At 45.6% G+C, this 22157-nt stretch overlaps 1 protein-coding gene across 2 annotated transcripts in view; it reads left to right on the top strand.

Annotated features, from left to right (window-relative positions):
• STAT6 (signal transducer and activator of transcription 6) overlaps nt 1–22157 on the top strand; it is a 54776-nt gene that overhangs the window by 19578 nt on the left and 13041 nt on the right. For both annotated transcript variants that reach the window (XM_082208272.1, XM_082208273.1), the window contains exons 2-14: nt 5952–6082; nt 7999–8137; nt 8975–9055; nt 9286–9424; nt 11010–11062; nt 11964–12121; nt 13523–13642; nt 14610–14795; nt 15923–16010; nt 17949–18071; nt 19287–19379; nt 21752–21958; nt 22040–22134. In XM_082208272.1, coding sequence (XP_082064398.1) covers nt 5952–6082; nt 7999–8137; nt 8975–9055; nt 9286–9424; nt 11010–11062; nt 11964–12121; nt 13523–13642; nt 14610–14795; nt 15923–16010; nt 17949–18071; nt 19287–19379; nt 21752–21958; nt 22040–22134 — 1613 coding nt within the window. The remainder of the gene's footprint in view (nt 1–5951; nt 6083–7998; nt 8138–8974; nt 9056–9285; nt 9425–11009; nt 11063–11963; nt 12122–13522; nt 13643–14609; nt 14796–15922; nt 16011–17948; nt 18072–19286; nt 19380–21751; nt 21959–22039; nt 22135–22157) is intronic.

Raw genomic sequence — 22157 nt, 5'->3', positions numbered from 1 at the left:
CAAGTTTCCCCAGCCACTCTGGGCGGCTTCCAATCAAGTGTTAAAAACAATACAGCATCCAACTCTTGCTTAAAAACCCCCAATGAAGGAGAGTCCACCATCTTCCGTGGGAGTCTGTCCACCGTGGACCAGCTCTTACCATTAAAAAGTTATTCAAGATGTTTAGTTGCAATCTCCTTTCCATTGGTTCAGGTTCTAGCAGGAGAAAACAAGTGTGCTCCATCTTCCATGTGACAGCCCTTGAGATATTTGAAGATGACTATCATATCTCCTCTCAGTCTCCTCTTCTCCAGGCTAAACATACCCAGCTCTTTCAACTGTTCCTCATAAGGCTTGGTTGCCAGACCCTGGATCACCTTGGTTGCCCTCCTCTGCACACTTTCCAGTTTATTAATATCTGTGATGCCCACAACTGGACACTATACTCCAGGTGTGGTCTGACCAAGGCAGAATAGAGTGGTGCTATGACTTCCTTTGATCAGGACACTGTACTTACATTGATGCAGCCCAGCTTTATTTGCCATTTCACCACACTGTTGGCTTGTGTTAAACTTGTGGTCTATTAAGAACCCTAGATCCTTTTCTAGCTCCTGTGCCTTTAGACCAGGCGCTAAGATCAGTATGCCCCTCTTTCCCTCTTTCCATGATTTTTGGGAACAGCTTGGCTAGTTGCTGAGCCAATTGAAGCAATTGGCGGTGGAGGAAGGAGCTTCTCCAGGGTGGGAACGAGGTGGGGATTCGGAATGGCACAGGGCTTGCTGTGTGAGACAGTGTGCTGGATTAGATGGGCCTTTGGCCTGATCCAGCAGGGCTCTTCCTATGCTCAGAGCAAAGGAGGCAAGAGATGAGGCAAGGCAGTGCAATAAGCTATTCAGACTGGAGAGTTACAAAAGTTTATGTAGATAGGGTTGCCATGTAGCCTGCAAATGTTGTGGTTTCTTTGTCCCCCCCCACACACACCCGCCCCATCTCCTTCCTGTTGTGTGACACTTGCTCACTGCAGCAGCTGAGGGAGGAGCAGGGTGGAAGTGGGGGGGGGGGAGAGGTGCAGATGGCAAGACCGGAGGAGGGACAGACTTCACTGCATTGCTTTCCTGATGCATTTGGGGGATTTAAATGTACAGGACAGATCTCTCTGGATTCTGGGCTTATAACCTTGTATGTATGAGTGAGTAGCATGGTGTAAGTCGCCTGACATCCTAACCCAGAAGAAAATAATCCTAGATTCTCCTTTTTCTGTCTTACTATATTGGGGCTGAGGGAGTGGGGTACTGATACCTGTTTTCCTCAGCCCTTTACAGAGTGTACACTTAACACTCCATTTGCATGAACTATTCATCCTCTAAAGTCTTGCTTCCTAGTTTATTAGTCCTCCCCCCACCCCACCCACCCGCTTAGAGTTTCTAGTAGGATAAAGCTGGAGATCTAACGGATCTGCTACAGGACAATAACAAGAGCTTTCATTTTACAGTATTTTAATTGATTTTATTATTTGCTCCCCTAGGCAAGGGTGTGCAACAGGCTCAGAGGAGGATGGTGGGGCAGGAGAGACTATTGCTGCATCCTATTTTGCTGGTACTGATCTGTTAAATCTCCAGATTACAACCTGGCAGCTCTACTCTAGTTTTTCTTCTTGTTTACACTGGGAAGAGCTGCTCCCTGCTCCCTAGAGAGAAACAAAAAACTGCTTGAGTGCTAAACTTCTTTCCAGGAGTACTGAATTGTTTGGTTAGGTGTCTTTCCAGGAGTTATTCGTGCTCCTTTCCAAGAGCTGCAGTGTGATCTTGAATGCTCTTCAGCTGAGGGATGGTGTGGAACTTTGCCTACTGATGTACATAATTTGAGAGTTCAATGTCCGCTGTGGAATCCAGCTTGCCATGTTTTGTTTAGATGTGCAGTCTTCTCTCTTAGATCCAGCTACAGGGAAACCAGCTTTTTCCAGCTGTGCATATAGGGATGCTGGGGATTCAGTTCAGTTCACATTTTAATACAAAATTCCCTCATCTGCACTTTCTGGAACATTGTGCAAAGTGAAACTCAGTTATCCTTAAAATGTTGCACTTGTCTGAATTTGTGATGCAGTTCTCCAGCCAAGGAATGTGTCCAAAAATGCATATGCCTAGGACCCATATCCCTACGGGACACCTCTCCTGGTCTGCCCCGCGGAGGACCTTAAGGTCCACAAATGACAACTTTTTGGAGGTCCCAAGTCGCAAGGTGGTTGGATTGGTCTCAACTAGGGCCAGGGCCTTTTCAGTACTGGCCCCGACTTGGTGGAATGCTCTGTCACAAGAGACTAGGACCCTGCGGGACTTGACAGCTTTCCACAGGGCCTGCAAGACAGAGCTGTTCCACCTGGCCTTTGGTTTGGACTCAGTCTGACCCTTATGTTTCCCTCCCCTTACAGTTTTTATCTATGGGCTACTTTTAAAATGAGGCCGCATTTTAAATTGGTTTTCCCCCCCTATTATGTTTATTGTAATTTTACTGGTGTTATCTGCCCTGAGACCGGCTCTGGCCAGGGAGGGTGGGGTATAAATAAAATTTATTATTATTTTTATTATTATTAATGGGTGCATAAAAATGCATATGTTAGTGAAAATAATATACAAAACTGCATTGCATATGGGGAATTACTTGCAAAAATGTGTATATTGGAGAAAATTGTATACAGAAGTATGTGTATCAGAGAAATAAACAATATAATGATGATGAGTTCTCATGAGCTTTTTAAAAAAAATGCAAACTGATGTGGAAATGCGGAGAACTCCGTTTAAGATTAGAACAATTAAAAAATCTGAAATTGACAGATTTGTCCACACCCTGGTGCAAAAAACCAGCTGATTGTAAACTTCATGATATCACTAACTCACCCCAGAGACCACAAACAGCAGCAGTTTTTCATCATTTTAAAAATGAATTCCCAGTCATTCGGACTCTGCTGGGCAACAGCACGGCACAAAGGGCCTCAGCAGCAGATCTCAGTGCAGATAATATAAGGGGAGGCTGCTTCAGATAACTGGATCCGAAGTTATTTAGGGCTTTACACATTGGCACCTTGAATTGGGCTCAGTGGTGAACCTGGTGCAGTTGTGTGGATTTGCTGTGCTTTGTTCATTAGCTTTCTGCAGGGCATCCACCCTGTCCATATTATCCTGAATTTTTCCTGTGGTTCCTCCTCCTTTTTTGGATCACAGACAAATGGAAGAATAGCATCATCTGTGCAAGTGTAAATGCCTTTAACACTACTCATGCCTTTTTTAAAAGGTTTAAAAGTGGCCTGTTCAGAAACTGAACTCATCATAGCTCAACACAAATTCAGTATTACATTTTGGGGGTGGGGTGGGGGGTTTCCATTTGATAACTGTTGTTTGGTTTCTTTAACCTCTCTTTTAACTATTTCTAGAATGCTTTCCTGGCAAATACACACACACACACACTACTATAACACCATCACACTATAGCACTATTGTGCATTATATAGCATTATAAAACTATAGCAACATAATAATTTAACATTAACACTAACCCAGTATGGTGTTATAGTGTTATACTATATGCGGGAAAGTAATAATTATCTTTAATTATCTTTTAAGATAATTAAAAGATTGATAAAACTCTTCATGGTTTTTTTTTTTAAAAAAATCAAACTAAGTTTTACTCAGAGTAGACCCACAAAAATTAATGGATCTAAGTTAGTCATGCTCATTCAATTCAGTGGGTCTCCTCTGCGTTAGACTGGCATTGTGTACAGCCTTCAAGGAGGTTATAAAATGGCTCTTAGAAGGGAAAAGGGTTAGAGTGAAGTTAACTGGATAAAAAATAGTTGAAAACCTACTAATGCATGTATGCAGCATTATTATTATTATTATTATTATTATTATTATTATTATTATTTTCAGTCTGAGCTCTTGAAGAACTTCTAAGGAGAGGGAAAGGATGACATTCCACTTCTATTACTGCCAAGTGTTATAAACTGGACAGATTTGTTTTTCCAACTAGGAAATTTACAGACTTTGGTGATATTGTTAGTGACTCTATAAAACATCCCTTGGAAAGACTTTGCACTGGATTTGTAAACTGATCCATTTTTAAACACAGGGTCAGTCACCTTTTCATAATAAGTTTCCTTTTCCCAAAGTAGTTCAGATTACAGTTTACATAAATGCATTGATACCGTGAGACAGAAATAAATTAAAGGGACTCATATACAGTGGTACCTTGGGTTAAGTACTTAATTCGTTCTGGAGGTCCGTTCTTAACCTGAAACTGTTCTTAACCTGAAGCACCACTTTAACTAATGGGGCCTCCTGCTGCTGCCACGCCGCCGGAGCCCGATTTCTGTTCTTATCCTGAAGCAAAGTTCTTAACCCGAAGCACTATTTCTGGGTTAGTGGAGTGTGTAACCTGACGCGTATGTAACCCGATTATCCACATCTCTGTTTGTCCGTTTGCTTTCCTCTGGGAAAACCCGCAGTTTAGCAACTGGGTTTTCTGGGTTTTCAGCAGGTTGCCTTTAGCTCTGATTTAGCACTTGAGTGGCTTTTCTGGAGGAAAGGGGCAAGACAAAAGCAAAGCCAATCATCCCGTGCCTAGAAAGCACAGAGCAAGCGGAAAACTTGGCCCCGTGCTTTCCAGGCATGAGACAAGCAGAAATGTGGACCAGCCCTTAGTTACAACAGGACAGAATGCTAGCATCAGATTTCTGTTCCCACTGGGCAGGGGCTTACCAAGGGGTTGGCCAGGTTGGCCCCCACCAACAGTGCAGGTCCAGGGGTGCACAAAAACCACACCCCTCCACTTTGGCTTAGAGTGGCTAGAAGGGCACAAGGGATGGGGGGTGGCACCATCTAGCTCCTTACTAAGGGCACAAGGGAGCCTAGGTGTACCTCCGCTCCTGGGTAAACTCATGCAAGAAGGTTTTCACCAGCTGCATAAGGGCATGTGTTATGTACCGAGTTGAATAGGATCCAAACTGCAGCAGTCTGATTGGTCCTAGAACAATAGGATTCAGAATGCAGCAGTCTGATTGGTCCTAGAACAATGCAGCAGTATGATTGGTCGGCAGGAGCCACCCAATCCAGCTCCAGATAGAAGTGAATCCACAACCTGATTGGCCTACAGGAGAATTCCGGAATTAGCTAGTCACGTGCAGCCCATTGTGTAAATAATGTATATAAAGCAGATACTTTGAGGGGACTTCCATTCCCTCCTCACCATTATGAGCTGAATAAAGAGCATGAAATCCACTCTCGACTCTGAGTATATTTCAGCATGCAATGAAGGACTTAGGCAGGCCTTTGTGGGGAAGGAATTCCACAGGATGGGTGCTGTCAATGGTTGTAGTCTGTGTCCTTCCTAGCAGTCAACAGATAGGTTACCTTTGCTGCTATTCTGAGGAACTTGCTTTCAAGAGAAATTTACCAGACTCCCTTCCTTTTTTATTCATCAGAACTGGTATTATTATTATTATTATTATTGTTATTGTTATTATTATTATTATTATTATCACCATCATCATCATTATTCCAGAAAGCTTTGCAGTGAGCTGGCAATCTTGGAATATTTTACAAGCATCTTATTAAAAGATGATCTCAGCTCACTTCTAAAGCAGATGCTTTTCAGACAGGAAGCCTGATGTCCAATCTGTCCATTTCCAGTTAAAGAGAATTAGGAAGCAAGAAACCTTCTCTCCCTGAGACCTTAGAGAACTGCTGCTAGTTAAAAGTAGAAAGTTCTGAGCCAGATGGACTGATGTCTCAGGTATAAGTCAGCCTCCCGTGTTCCTATTGTGGATATAAACACTGTCATAGATGGTCTATTGGGGGGACGCGTGATGTTGGGGAAAGAGGCCCTTTTTCAGCAGTAAATAAGCAGTAAATCAGATTGGCCAATGTGCCGTAGCTTCTCTTGAGTGTGGTGACAGCCAGCTTCTACTTTTCCCACTGCAGATGACGAATTCCAAGATGTCCCTGTGGAGCCTTGTCTCTGACATGCCTCCAGAGCTATTCAGTGGCCTCTTTGAAGAATTTCCTCGAAGCCTGCGATGCCTACTGGGGGACTGGTTAGAAAACCAGCCTTGGTAAGTCTACAGAGGAGCATTCTTCAAAAACAGCTTTGTTTTCTCCAGACAAACTCCCAGCACTGCTATTCATTCCCTCATCTCATCCCGCACAACTGTTCTTCATATACAGATTAAAGTGAAGACGTGTCCTTGTAGGACTTTCCCTCTTTGCAGTTTATTATTTTATTTATTTATTTATAGAAATATTTGTATACTGCTGTGTCATAAAAATATATCATAGTGTTTTACAACAATATAAAAACATAAAACCAGTAGTTTTGCCATCAGTGAATTAACTCAGGGTAAGATGTTGCAATGTGATGTCATCCCTAACCATCATCACATTTCAGGTCATAACACAGAGGTTAGGTCAGTTTTCTTAAAGAAGTTTTCCCCAACCTAGTAGCCTCCTGATCTTGTTGGACTCCCAACTCCCTCTGGCTGCAGTCAGCATGGACAGTAGTCAGGGATGATGGGAGTTGTAGTCCCCACCTGGAAGTCTGGGGAAGTCTGCTGAAATGGCTCTTCAGCTGCACATTATGCACATTCTGTAGTTCCAGCTTCTCCAGACCTGCTCCTTTGGCCAGCAGACAAAGGCTGTAATGCTATACAGGTTTACCTAAGAGCAAGTCCCATTGAACTGAAGGGGGAGGACTTCTTTCTTCTTTCTTTTAAAATATTTTAAATTGATTTTCAGAACAAATAACGGTTATAAAACAACTGCAAACAGAACAACAAAGTGCAGTACTCCAGTTCCAAAAAACATACATTGTAAAACTTTTTATAAAAGAATGGTAATGGTTTATTGAATTTTTACAGATAAATTGTAAACAGATAAGAACATTGGCAGGATTATTGTAATAACCTGCAGTTTCATAAGAGTATATATTTAAAGAAGATGAATAAATGAGCAAATTAAACTACCGTAATTTGAATATGCAGAAGATATTAAGAGTAAATTTAAGGAACCAAGGAAAGAGGGGGAAGGAAGTTAAGTTTTGAAATGTCATAATGCTTGTAAAATTAGTGAAATGTATAAATCTAAAAAGTATAAATATGTGTTTTTTTTAAAAAAGCCAAAAACATGCATTATCAAAATTATATTCCTGTAAACAAAAAAAGCAGTCATTTTAGCTCCCCGTTGTACATCATCTTCCCTCATAGGTGGGCTGTTAGGTCCATCACCTTTCCCCACAGATACATTTGATGCTGGAGGAAGGCCCAAATAACTTGTTCGTTTTTACATAACTGAAAAAGGAAACCACACTTTTTCATACTGGTCCTTTTTTGAGTGGGATTTACTTCAGAGTAGACAGGTATAGGCATACTGTTAGTGTTGTGTAGCCTTAGGCTGTGCACACATCATACATTTCCCTTGGAAATGAGGACCTGGCAGGAATAATACTACTTGAGCCTAGAGAGGGCAATAATTGGGAGGGGGGTGTTTTTCTCATTGATTTTATTATTTACTTTGTGGTGTTCTGTATTTATATGTTGTGAACTGCCCTGAGATTTTCAGATGAAGGATGGGATACAAATTTAGATAATTGATTAATAATTTTGAGGACATTTAAAGAATCCTAGGACCCTCACAAAGCCACAGTTCCCAGCACCCTTAACAAACTACAGTTCCCAGGATTCTTTGGGGGAAGCCATGTGGTTTATTATGGTGTGTACCGAGCCACAGAGAGTTGTCCTTTCTCCAGTGGCTGGCTGTGTAGGAATGCCTTTGGCAAAAAACAAAAACTCTTCATGTTTTGTTGCTTGAGAGAAATGGGGCCTATGAGGTGATGTGGTGGCTTGGACAAAATTTTGAAAAGGAAGGAGTGGGTGGATTTGGCTGTGGAATAATGACCGACAAGTCTCCAATTCTCCTTCTCTCTTTCTCAACCTGTCCCCACTCCTGCTTGCCCCAACTATCCTGGTCTCCTCAGGGAATTCATCAACAGCTCAGACACCTTCTGTGCTGTCCTTGCTGACAGGCTCCTGTCTGCCATGGTGGAGAGACTGCAAGACCTAGCCAACACAAACTGCCAGACTGGCCCAATGCTTCAGGTCATTGCCAATATCGAGGTATGTAGGAGACGGATGTCTGCTGAAAAAGGCCCGCGCTGGAGAGGGGCAGATCAAAACAGGGCCTTCCGCTCTGCCAATTTTATCCTGTTACATTACCTTCTTGTCCCTTTTTGTGGACAACGCAGCAGTTTGTTATACTGGGACACCTAATGAAAGTGTGTTTTTCAAAACTTTAGGAAAGAGGCAGTATGGATTGGGTTTCATCTGCTAGCCTTTGGTAACTTAGGAACAGGGTGGATTTGATGACTGAAAAGGATTGCTGTTTGAGGATTGCTGAACACCTCCCCAAGCAACCTCAGGGAGGGCTTTCATGGGAGAAGGAAAGGTAAACCCACTGAAATAAATGAGCCTAACTTAGCCATTTTAGTGGGTCTGCTCTGAGCATGACTTAGCATTGGATACAACCCTTCGCCCATTATGTGCTAAGTTTCCAGGCTTTTGAGAGCCAGTTTCTTAGGCAAGGTGTGACATAATAAACCATGGTGGGCTTACAGCTTGCAGTATGGATTCACTTTTGGGGAACATGACCCACCCCAGCTTGTTGCCTCAGAGTGCCCTTCCTTCCCAGGGTCACTAAGGGAGTGCTGGAGAACTGTGGCCTTCCATCCAGATGTTGCTCTACTCCAGGCTCCCTTTAGCCTCTGTCAGCTTGCCCAACAGCCAGGGATGATGGGAGTTGTAGTCCAACAACATCTATAAGGCCACAGGTTCCCCATTCTTGCCTATACAGCAATTTCAGTCCATTCTTGTGATGGGGATGAACCATGGGACAACCTCACAGGTGGCTTGAGGCACAAGCATTAACAACATTTGTCTTCTTCCCAATAATTCTAGAATAGATACCGGAGAGAGCCGCTGCAGTTGGTGGGGGCTATAAAAAGAATCTTAGAGGGAGAGCAAGCAGCAGCCCAACAGGTAAGAGGAAGAGCCAACGTGTGGCGGCTGGTCCTTTCTTTCTTTTACATCTGGGCCCTCAGGCTGAGTCTCTTCTGATTGCTTGTCACCACTGTTTTGTAGGATCACTGCAGCTTCACTGCCCAGTTTACCCTAGTTCTTCAGCATGTCACAAAGCAATAGCTATTTAGCTATTAAATATGTAGAAGATGGAAGCAGGAAGTGCCACATCTCACTTTTGCTTCTTATAGTTTCAGAATGTGGCCCTCTTCATCCAACGCCAGCGGGAAGAGCTGAGGTTTATATTCAGTCTGCAGAAGCTGCAATACAGAGTGCAGGAGATCCAGGCACTCCGGGAGAGCTTGAATCAGATGAACGGCAACGCAAGAGGTGAGGAGGTAGAGATGAATGCTGCCAGGTTTGAGGGTACACAGGGACAGGTGCCTTCTTCCACCATCACCTCACTTTGGCCACCCTGTTCTTCTCCCCCCCTGATGCCGCCCCCTCACTGCTCCAGTGCCCTCATAGGCCCCACAACCCCAAAGGTTGGCTGAGCAAACTGGCCACTCTTGCATTGGGCCCAGAAATGGCTTACCTTAAAATGGCAGTTGTTCCATGCGAATGCTGCTGACTTTCTGTGCTGTATGGAAACCCCCTGGGCTGCAAAGAGTCCTGGACTTGATCACTATACAGTGGTACCTCGGGTTACAGATGCTTCAGGTTACAGACTCTGCTAACCCAGAAATAGTCCCTCGGCTTAAGAACTTTGCTTCAGGATGAGAACGGAAATTGTGCGGCGGCAGCGGGAGGCCCCGTTAGCTAAAGTGGTACCTCAGGTTAAGAACAGTTTCAGGTTAAGAATGGACCCCCAGAATGAATTAAGTTCTTAACCCGAGGTACCACTGTAGTCAGTCTTAATGTCACAATTGTAGAGATAAAACTGTTGAGAGGTGAGGAAGGATGGCATGGATGGGCAATGCTGATTTTAATTTCTTACTCCCCCTTCACCATAAGGTTACATGCAGTTTTAAAATAGAACAGTAAAAAGAGATTTAAACAAATTACTGAAGATCCTAGACACTGATAGGGTTTCAGAGAGAGGCTTCCCTTTCTAGCTGTGCTTGCTTGACCACAAAATTCACCAGATCATCTTTTGTGGCAAGGTTTGCCACCCTTTCAACCTGTATGAAATCAAGGAGCTTATTGTGAACAAAATTTATTGGCATCCATCTGTCTCCGGAGACAGTGGAGGAGTGCACCTTCAGGGGCCAAGTCAAACTGCTGGGAGGTTACAGAGCCTGCTGTGGCTGTAGAGACCAATACGGGAGTGACATGTTTTGTTGCAGCTGGGGCAGATGAAAGCATCAGGTTTCACTGTTACAGGTGCACCGTGGCGTTTCTGCTCTCTGCTCTCCTCCCAGCAGCCATTCCTCCCCTGGTCACTGCTGTGGGTGCACATCCTGTCTGTCTCCAGGCCCTGTGATCATCTGTGAACAAATATAATACTGGCTGTCAAATAATACCACATTATTTTAGATTATTAAATATATAGAGAGAGTACAGGGCACAATTGTTGAGCAGTAATCATAGCTCCTAGTTAGGGAATTGGCGTGGGTTTTTTGGTCAGTATGGAGATAGCGAGCAAGATTCCAATATAATTAGATTTCTGTAAAATATATCTCATGATGCTTTTTGCTGACCTGCACAAGCCTTTCCCTGCCACAAAGGTATATTTTTTGAAACAGAATGTAATTCTGAACCTCATCATGCACCCACACATTTTTCTGCTTGCCCAGCAGAAAACTGCTACGCTTTGCCCACAGAGTATTAGGAACAGGAAGTTGCTGGGCAGAGCAATAATATATGCCGGTTATGCTGGGGGAAGGGAGTAAGTCCTTGCCTTGTCCTTCTGTGATAACTTAACTTAGGCCTGAAGTTCTTCTGCAGACGCTAATCATGATTTTACGGTCTTCAGTTCCTTTGCAGCTGAACCTGCAATTTTCACCCCAGGAGAACCTGCAAGAAAGTGTGAGTAACCCATTCATGATGGTGGTCCATTCATTCTGCAGACACCATTCTTGTTTGATGAATAGATTTTGTTTAAAAGATTTATATCTTTCCATCACCTAGATTGGGGAGAAGGAACCTGTGGCCCTTCATAAGAAGTGAGCCACAGGAGTACTTTGCCATGGAAGTCATGGGCTGCACACTGCTTTGTCACATGGCGCAGGGAGGAGCAAGGCCAAAATTTGATGCCCCCTCCATCATTCACACAGCCTTCCCAAAGCTGGCTAAGTGAGGTGCCAGGCTTTGGGAAGAAGGCATGAGGCTCTGGCAAGGTCCTAGAGTCCTCCCATCTCCTTCCCCAAGCTGGGAAAATGCTTTGGGAAGAACCGGGAAGCCTCTGGGACCCTGTGAGAGCACTCACTCCTCCTTCCCAAAGCCCAGCACCTAGCTTTGGGAAGGAGGCACAAGAGCTGAGGAAGAGGAGTCAAATGTTGCTGAGAGCCTCCAAAAAAGGTTTCAGTGGCCGCATGCAGCCCTTTGGGCCACGCCCTAAACCACCTTGATTTAACCCCTGGACACACAACATGCAAACAGATTGGTGCCGAATCATTTCCTTATTTATATCCCTCCTTTTAGGATACAGGTCCTGTGAAGGTGACAAGTAACTTTCAGATACATTCTTTAAAGCCACAATAAAGGATACCATCATACCATAAGTCACCAGGACTCTCCCCACAGGGCAGTTGGTGGCAGATGGTTCTGTGGCTGGGGGAAGTAGTCTACTGGGAACACATCCAATATCTTTTTTGCCTGGTTCCCTTTCTCTGAGACCACCACCCTGTTCTGTGGCACATCTGATTTATGCCTCAACAGCATTTGTTGTCTGCTTCATTCCTACCAACCTATTTGTCTCTTGTTTCAGTCTCTCCAAAATCTTCAGAATCTGTTCCTGAAAACAACTAATGAACTAGAAGGTGCAAAGAAAATGGTGCTGATGAGACTTACGATCTGGAAGAGGCAGCAACAGCTGGCTGGGAATGGAACTCCCTTTGATGAGGACTTGGCTCCACTCCAGAAAAGGTGAGTAGTGCAAGGAGAGCTTAGTTAGTGCATAGCTTCATTTGGGGAACTACTATTTTGGCACTGTTGGGAGTTTCTTCCAACTCATGTTGCAAAGCCAGTCATATTGTTAGTGCTGATGGTAAGGAAGCTTGAGGTCTAAATGTGCCTATGGCAATCTTCCTTGTTGGACCAGTCTGTGTCCAGACAAGCCTGGTATGTAGTTGTTGTGTTCTAAATTATTTTTACACCATATGAAGGACTGTATGTCCTGTGGCTAGAGCAAAGCAGTCACACGTGCTAGAAATTTACGTCTGTGACCCTTAAAAGAAAAGTTCTGACACTCCAGAGGCTGAATTCCTCACCTAGTACCACTCTGCACACTCCCACAATATTGCAGCATCCCGCAAACATGCAGCTCTGCCTAAACACTGCTCCCAGTACGTTTCCGAGCACAATTCAAAGTGCTGGTGCTGACCTTTAAAGCCCTAAATGGCCTCGGTCCAGTATACCTGAAGGAGCATCTCCACCCCCATCGTTCAGCCCGGACACTGAGATCCAGCACCGAGGGCCTTCTGGCGGTTCCCTCATTGCAATAAGTGAGGTTACAGGGAACCAGACAGAGGGCCTTCTCGGTAGTGGCGCCCACTGTATCGAACTTCAGATGTGAAGGAAATAAGCAGCTATTTTCTCTTTAAAAGACATCTGAAGGCAGCCCTGTTTAGGGAAGTTTTTAATATTGTATTGTTTTTAACACTTGATTGGAAGCCACCCAGAGTGGCTGGGGAAACTCAGCCAGATGGGCGGGGTATAAATAAATATAATAATAATAATAATAATAATAATAATAATAATAAATAATTAATAATTACAAGTATACATATAGCCAGAAAAGCCCTTGTCTGGACCCTTGCTGATCAACTTGGATGTTTCTCTAACCCTTGGGTCCCCAGAACTAAATGCATCCCTCCAGGCCTCTCTGTCTGGCCTCTGGAATTTGCCTCAGGTCACTCCCAAATCTCCTCCAGCCACACTCCTCACTGGGCCTCCTTTGCCCCTCAAATATCTTTGCCTGGCTGGAATGTGCCCTTGAACTCCAATCATGCTTCTTACTTGTCTGATGAAGCTAGCCCACTGTACAAAGTTAAAATTCATTGCTCCACCCACTTTTGTCTCTGGTCCTTCCCACGACCGGCATGTGGCCCCCAGAAGGGAAGGTGGCCCTCAACCTGTGGCTACCCCTGCTTTAACCTTTGGGTAGACTTAAAGGCAGGGACACTGTTGTCGGTTGGTGTGAGGGTGACTGCAGCACCTTTTTGCCCAGTCTGTTTGGTTCTTAAAGCTTGTGTAATCTTGGAGTTGTTGTGGGATCTTGGTTGGTGGCAGGAGAAATTAACCCTCACCTGGTGTGTTTCCTGGCAGATTTGAAAGCCTGGTGGACATTTGCTTCCAGCTCCGCCTGCAGTTGGTAGCCTCTGAAATTGAGCTGAGCTCTGAGCTTCAGGAACGTCTGGATAATGTATTTAGTTCCCTCGTCAAAAAGTAAGGAGAATCTCTGCCAGAAGCACCAAGGTCATAGATCTGAAGAGAATCAGAAGGCCACTGAGAGCAATTGCTTGCCCCCTACCCACATACCCACATCTCAAAGATTGGCTTTCCCCTTACCAATTCCCAACAATGCAGCGTATGGTCACGTCCACACAATACATTTAAAGCACAAGGCATCCCTCAAAGAATCCTGGGAATTCTGGTTTGTTAAGGTGCTAGGAATTGTAGCTCTGTGAGAGTTAAACTACAGTCCCCAAGATTCACAGAAGTGAGATTTCCAGAGTGGTTTAACAACCAGTCTCTCTCTACAGGGAACTCTAGGAATTGTAACTTTACAACACCTCACAGCACCCTTAACAAACTACATCTCCCAGAATTCTTTGGGGGAAGCCCTGACCGTCTAAAATGCTGTCATAGTGCTGTAGGTGTATGATGTGGATGTGGCCTCAATGTAAATGTGGAATATCTGTTGCTGCCTCCTGGAGACTGGGACAGGACTCTTGAGATAAGTCCTTTCAGCCTTGAGATCTGTGCTTCCACCATTTTCTCCTCATTCCTCTTCCCCATCACTGCCATTTAAACGCTACCCTTGGGTCTCCATACATTTGCCAGTAGAATTTAGTTTTAAAGAAGGGCTGCTTTGCGGGGGTGGGGGTGGAGAGTTGCAGGCCACTCACACCAAGTCCATACTGGCAAGTCCATTGCCACAGCCATGACATTCCTCCATAAATCACTCTTGTCTCTGTGCTGACAACGGGGGAAAGACAGATTGGTCCTACTCTAGGGGCTAGTTTTGTCCCTGGAGCCTTCAGTTGCTGATTCTTCCTTTAGATCCATGTTTTCTGTCCATCATACTGACTGGGGAGCAGGGAGAATGATGAGGCTGACTGCAGCAGGTCTAATAGCCAATCCTTCTCACTGCTCCCTGGCTCTCTGACCACTGCTTATGTCTCCTCTTCAGCTCATTCCTGGTGGACAAACAGCCCCTACAAGTTCTGAAGACCCAAACCAAATTTCAAGCCACCACACGCTTCCTGCTGGGCCCACAGCTGCTGAAGTCTCCACACTCCTTCACGGTCACCGCTGACATTGTGACAGAGAAACAGGCACGGGAGCTAGCTACTAGCCACCTGGAGACTGTCCTCAGGTGAGCAGAACCCTTGCAGCTGAACATGCCACTCTCCCTGTTGCTTTATTTCTCGGTTTTAGCAACGTTTTGAGGTTTAGAATACTAGGCGCAGCAAAGAGGTCTTTCCCAAATATCTTTCCCAAGGTGAATCTGACATATTCAACAGCGGAGATAGAAGACAAGAGACATGGTGAGCCATTCTAGGGGAGGCATTTCAGTTAAAACAATCCTGCCAGACTTTCTGCCCCTGACTCCCCCCCCCCCCAAGACTTACTCCGTTCTGTGTCTGACATATTCCAGAGTCCTATTTCTGAGCATCAGTGGGGAGAACCCTCTGCATCAGCGTCAGGAAATATTTGCAAAACCTCCCCCATAGCTCCTAAAGGACTTCTAGGACGAGAGTTCACTGAGCAGGCTTATTTCTTGTGGTGCTTCCACATTGCAGGGGCCCTTCATTACAAAGAGTTCCTGAAGGGTTGCAAGCAGAGACGTCTTTCCCATTGGTCTTAGTGGTTCATCACGCCCGGGCACTGGCCTCTCAGGGATGCCCCAGTGAGTGGGGGAGCTGTGTGGCTTCGCCAGTGGTCTCACCTTTCCCTGCACGCCCGCTAGCTGCACCCCGCCAACTATATGGCTGGCGGGCGTGTAGCTTCCTTCCCAAGCCTCCGCAGGATGAGACCTATCCCCCGCAGAGGCTTAGGATGGAAGCCTCTGCATCTGCTAAAGACGGCTCTGCTCCCGGTCATTGTCCTCCTCCTGCTTCCTGGCAAAAGGCGGCGCGCAGCCTTCCTGGGCTGCCTTCTCAGGTGCCCCTGAGAAGTGGAGAGCATGTCCTGCCAGCATGTTTTCCTGCTTGATCGCCACCATGCCAGGTATCGGGGCGGTGGGAGAGGCAGAGGACATTTTTCAGGGCCCCTCCCTTGTTTTGGAGTTGGGTGGTGTGGGTTTGTGGGATAGCGATTCCACAGAAAGCAAAGCTCTCGGTCACCTTTATTACATTTGTTGGTCTGATTCCAAGATCAGATTGTGGTTTCATGGAAGTCACTCTGAAAATGTTGTTTTTCGCCTGATACACCCACAATTATTAAGCCCTGGCTCAGAATGGAAGTACATACTCATGTGCACTTTCTCTTTTTCGGTTTCAGTGAAAACACTGGAGAAATTCAGAACAACACAGCACCTCTGGAGACAAATGCAACAAGCAATGCCTGCTGTGCTCTCTTTAAGAATATGGTAACTACAGCAGTGGAGTGTGTGTGTGTGTGTGTATGTATGTATGCATACATTTGAATGCTTGCGATGGGAAGAGGAGAAACCACTGGTGACGTTTGGCCTCCCAAGCCATTTAGGATCATCCTGCTCGCGTGTAGGACCCTGGCAGAGACACATGCCCGATTGGCATGTTCTCTTTTTTTGTTTTTTTGTTTTTTTAAAATGATATTTATTAAAAGTTTAAAGATTACAGAAAAAAGAAAAAAGGAAAACAATAAAAAATTTAACAGAACATACATTACAATACATAAAAAGAAAAAACATAAAAAAATGTTCTCTCCCTCTTGGTCATTTGTTCGAGAGCTTCAAAAGCTTTCTTCAGCCCAAACATCACAGCGACTGATACCAAGAAGTATCAACACACTTAGGGATCCTGTAGAGTGTTAGTGGTTCACGTAACAAACTCAGTAGCACGGCATTTTGGCTAATCTACTTTGTTTACATATAATACACTTGGAGCGTTCCTTCATCTTTCTCATCAGACAGCAAAGAGAAAGAACAAAGGACAATAGTCCCACTTCATGGAACACAGTAATACAAAACATCCTGTCTCCGTCACTTCCACTATGTGGGATGAAAACATACACCATCATGTGATAGAAAGCAATCCCATGACTGCAAGCACAGAGCAAGAATCCTAACAGAGCCTCCCTCACAAGTTGGTGCTTCTCCCCTAGGTTGTATGTTTGGGAGAAAGCTGCTTTGAGACTTTATACCTGACTCTGGATAATTTTGTTTGTACAGTTGTACCTTGTAGGTCGGAACAGAATCTGTTCCAGAAGTCCATTCGACTTCCAAAATGTTTGAAAACCAAATCGTGATTTCTGATTGGCTGCAGGAAGTTCCTGTTGAACGTTCAGGTTCCAAAAGAACGTTCACAAACCGGAACAATCACTTCTGGGTTTGCCATGTTCGGGAGCCAAAATGTCTGAGTTCCAGGGCATTTGATGACCAAAGTATGACTGTATGTTATACATACCCTACTTTCCTTCAGAAACCATAAATTGGCTTATGAAGATATCTCTAAAGCAACCTTCCATCCAGGCCTTGAGCAGACTGCATCACACACACAGAGTTTTAGAATTGTCACAGCATTGTGTGCCTTCAAACCATTAACTGGGATTGCATAGCTTTGGGTGGGGGTGAGGAACCTGTGGCTCTCCAACTCCCATCAGCCCCCAGCCAGAATGGCCAACAGTCAGGGATGGTGGGAGTGTAATCTGACAGCCTCTGGAGGGCCACAAGTCCATTGCCAAGGCTCTAAGGCTGAGAACCTGGCATATGCAGCAGACACCTGCAGCAGGAAGGGGTGACGAAGTTATGAGATGATAGGAATAGGCTGCTCCATTTCAGATTGCAGGGGAAGAATATTCTTCCACAAAAAAAATTTAAATACTTGCTTCAAGAAGAAAATTGGCACAGCAGGGAGAAAAGTTCTCGCTAAATCCTTGCCATTCTGTGCTAGTTTTCTTTTTCTTTTTATTGATTGTATTGCACATATCCATAAATCAAAATGCAAAACTTAAACGGAAAAAAGAAAATCCCAAAACTCTGTTCTAGTTTTCTACTCACAGGGAGTATTTAAAAAGAAGGGCAGCTTCCTATATTCTGAAGTCAAGCACTCTGATCTTCCATGTCAGAACGGTACTTCCCCATTTTGTCCTTCTTCTTCTGTGTGTTCAGATGTAGCTGTAGACTCTGAATTTGGACTCTGTGAACAACTGGACCACTGTAGTGTCACGATTCAAGGTGGCTGTTGGATCAGAAACAGATAAAAAGGAGGCTGAAGTATGGAGTAGAACTTTCCCAAGCAGTAGCTGAAGTTGTTACTTTGACCCCACAACTTTTGTGACATTTTCTAGGTTAGCCAGGTGTGATTTTGCCTTTCTCTTCCTTCAGCTTCTAAAGAAGATCAAGCGCTGTGACCGCAAGAGCACCGAGTCTGTGACCGAAGAGAAATGCGCTATCCTCTTCAGTGCCAGTGTCAGCCTTGGTCCCAACAAAACCATCTTCCGCCTGCAGGTAACAGCCCTGCTGCTTAGGTTTATCTCATTATTTGGCTTGCAGATTGTGGCCTGTTGGTGATTTTGTTGCTGGAAGGGCACAAATGGATTCCACAGAGGCTCCAGGGATGACCCACTTCCTAAGTCTCAACAGGCTGCTCTGCACGGTAGACATGAAGCCCCAATCCTGCCCAACCAAGGTGGCCTTGGTGGAAATGTTGAAATCCCCCACAACTACAGCCTGGGCCTTTTTTAATACCACCTCCAAGCCTGCCCAGTTGTCTCAGGCAGATATGGAAAGAAAGGTTAGGGCTGTCCTTGCACATCTTTGCTGCTGTGGATAGGAGCTGAGGGGAAGGATCTCTTCACCACCTCAGAACCAGATCATGGAATGAGCTGTGAAGGCCCCCAGGAAGCGCACCCTTGTCGCATCCTGAGCTTGTCACCCACAACCACTGCCCAGAATGAGTGAGGCACTATGGCCTTCCCCCCCCCATGCCATCTTCAGTGTGCCAGGGCTTCCCCAGGCTGCCTCCAGTCTGGTGGTGCAGTGAGGGCCATCATTTTCTGTTTTGCCTCAAGTGGCAAAATGTCTTGGGCCAGCCCTGTATGGAGGCAATTTCAGGTGAGCTGAGGGAGCTGTGGGCAGCAATAGTTTCCTTGAAAATCTTGTAAATAAATCTGTAATGAGCCCCACATCTGAATTCTACTACTAGATAGCCCAGTTTCAGTTACCTGGGAAAGGAAAAGTGTTACTCCTTTTCCTCCTCCCTCCTGAAGCCAACTCTATATTACACACACACCTCATTTCCCACTTAAACAGGAGCACTCCTGTTAGGGACTTGGGGATACAGTGCAACATTTTGTTGCAGGTCACCGCTTTTGGTTTCTAGAATTGGAAATTCTTCGTTTTTGGCAGTGAATTTGGAGAGGGCTATAACTCAAAAGGAAGGGCTGTGGCTCAGTTGTAGAGCATTGCTTGGCTTGCAGAAGGTTCCAGGCTCCATCCCCATCATCTCCAGGTACGGCTGGGGGAGCTCCCTGCCTGAGACCCTAGAGAGCCACTGCCAGTCAGTCCACTGGGCAAGATGGACCAATGGTCTGAGTCTGTCTATCTAAGGCAGCTTCTTGTGCCCCTGTGAGAGATATGAGGGGCAGGGAGAGGGCTCTGGCTGTAAAGAAAGCAAAAACCCCTGCTAAAGTGTGCTTCCTCTTTCCACTTCTTGTGTTCCAGGCCCTGTCACTTCCCATTGTGGTGATCGTCCATGGCAACCAGGAGAACAATGCCAAAGCCACCATCTTATGGGACAATGCCTTTGCCGCTGCTGTAAGTGATTGACGTAAGCTGACATATAAAGCTGTCCGTGTCCCCAAGGGGTAGAAGCACTTGTTGTTGGGGGCAGAATTAAAGAGTATGGTGTGACATCAGGTGAAATGGAAAGTTCAGCTGGTAGAGCGTGAGACTCTTAATCTCAGGATTGTGGGTTTGAGCACAGAGAGATTCCTGCATTTCAGGGGGTTGGGCTAGATTAGGGTTTCCCAAACCTGGGTCTCCAGCTATTTTTTTGACTACAACTCCCATCATCCCTAGGTAGCAGGACCAGTGGTCAGGGATGATGGGAACTGTAGTCCAAAAGCAGCTAGAGACGCAAGTTTGGGAAACTTTGCACTAGATGAACCTCGTGGTCCTTTCCAACTCTACAATTCTGTGATTCCATTATTAGTTGCACTTGAACAAGGAGATGCCCAACACCTGGCTTTGGCAAAGTGAAGAGGTTTGGTAACAGCACAACGTGTTTGTGTTTTCAGATGGGAGGGGGCACTAGGATGAAACCAAAACCAAAGCAAAATGCTTCTCATGTTATGGCAGTGATTTGGGACCCACTGCTGTCCACGCTACTGAAGCAGCATGAAACGCTCTGCATCGCAGGCTGTGACTCCTCACCATGCCAGCATTATCCCAGGTTCTGGGAGGGTGATCTGTAGTGTGCATGGACTTCTTCCACATGACCCATAGCTTCTCACATTAAGGACAAAAGAAGAACCCGGCTGGTTCAGACCAAAGACCCATCTTGTTCAGCACTCTGTTGTGCCTATGAGAAGATCATAAGCAGGGCCTCACTGCAGAAAAACTCTCCCCACTTGTGATTCCCATCAGCTGGTATTCACAGGCAGAGGCATACCTAGGCTCCCTTGCACCCTTGGCAAGGAGATGTATTGTGGGAATATTGTGGGTAACAGGAGAGGATATATTGATTAATATAATCCTTCCTAACTCGCACTAATAAGTTTCTTTATACAACAGAGTGCATTCCCCCTTTACATAAGCAATTCAATCTGGCTTGCCCAGATTGGATATGTTCCTGGTATGATCCATTGAATCCCTCCTAAAAGACTAAAGACACAACAGTCTTATTCATAAGTAACAAAAAGTAGTTTTACCCACGATCAGGCAGAGCACAGTGTGATCCCTGAAGGCAGGCTTTAGGCTTAAAGTTACAAATATGTACAAACATGTTTACCCCATATGGGAGATAACCTAGGGCAGGGGTTAGCAACCTTTTTCAGCCAGGGGCCGGTCCTCCATCCCTCAGACCATGTGGGGGGCTGGACTATATTTTGGGGAAAAAATATGAACAAATTCCTATGCCCCACAAATAACCCAGAGATGCATTTTAGATAAAAGGACACATTCTACTCATGTAAAAACACGCTGATTCCTGGACCGTTTGCAGGCCGGATTGAGAAGGTGATTGGGCCTGATCCGGACCATGGGCCTTAGGTTGTCTACCCCTGACCTAGGGACCACTGGTTGACAGCCAGCAGTGCAGTCGAAGTGAAGCAGGAAGCAGGCGGGACGGGGGGGGGGGATAGGGAGGTGGCTACATGACTTGACCTTTTACCAGGTCTGGAAAGGTCACGCCCACCTACTAGTCACATGCAAAAGGAAGGATGCTCCAGCCAGGTGTAACAGGAAGTTCAACTGGCTGGACCAACATTCCCCATGCATGTTCACTGTAGGCAAACAGGAAATGTTGTACTTGACTGCTCCCGAGGATTATATCCCACATGTATCGGAGTGGAGGTGTGATATGGGGGGGGGGGCCTAGGGCCTATGTCCTTGGTGGAGGCTAACCTAGTCACCCCCTAGGTGCACGTCTGTTCAGAGGCCCACCGCCTCTGATCCTAGAGGGAACATGTAGCCATCATGACTAGTAGCCATCGATAGCCGTGTCTTCCTCCATGAATTTGTCTAATCCTCTTCTAAAGACATCCAAGTGAGAGAGAATTCCATAGTTCAGTTATGTGAGGACTTTCTTTTACCTGCCCCAAATCTTCCTGCATTCAGCTTTATTGGATGTCGCCACCTCTCAATATGATGAGAGAGGGAGGAAAACTTCATGCCAGGCCAGTAATGTAACATGGAAGCCTAGTCCTGCCCCCATGGGTGCAAAGTGAGTGAGAATATTGGCTGTGCAGGGGAAGCTTGTAGGTAGGACATAATAGAGTCTGTTCTTAGTTTGGGCTACTCCTTTGCTGTTATTTTGTGTGCCATTGCCATTGTGAGGTGGGCGGGGAAGACCAAAGAGTGGGAGAGATTATGAATGTGCATTCTCCTGCTGCTGCTGCTTCCGGTGGTTTGTTCTCTCTGTGTGTGTTTCTGCGTAGCTATGAGGTTCTCTCTCTGGCCTATTCCAGAATCGCATCCCTTTCATGGTAGCCGAGCGTGTCAGCTGGGAGTCCATGTGTGAGACTCTCAACCAGAAGTTCATGGCTGAGGTGGAGACAACTAAAGGGCTGCTCAAGGAGCACTACTACTTCTTGGCTCAGAAGATCTTTGGTGACAGCAACGCCAGTCCTGAGGAATTCCAGAAGCGCCAAGTCTCGTGGTCCCAGTTCAATAAGGTCCCTCAGTGGGTTTTGTAAGGAGGGTGGGGCATCCCTGTTCCCTTCCTTCCTTTACTCACTCACCTTTTCCCTTTACAGGAGATTCTTCCTGGCCGAGGATTCACCTTCTGGCAGTGGTTTGATGGGATTCTCTACCTCACGAAGAAGCACTTGAAGGATTACTGGTCTGACCGGTAAGAAAGCAGCTGGACTGAGC

Source organism: Podarcis vaucheri, assembly GCF_965113315.1.
Source record: "Podarcis vaucheri genome assembly, chromosome: 2".
Lineage (NCBI taxonomy): Eukaryota > Metazoa > Chordata > Lepidosauria > Squamata > Lacertidae > Podarcis > Podarcis vaucheri.
The sequence above is the reverse complement of the archived record's forward strand: the minus strand, read 5'-3'. Positions and strand labels throughout refer to the sequence as shown.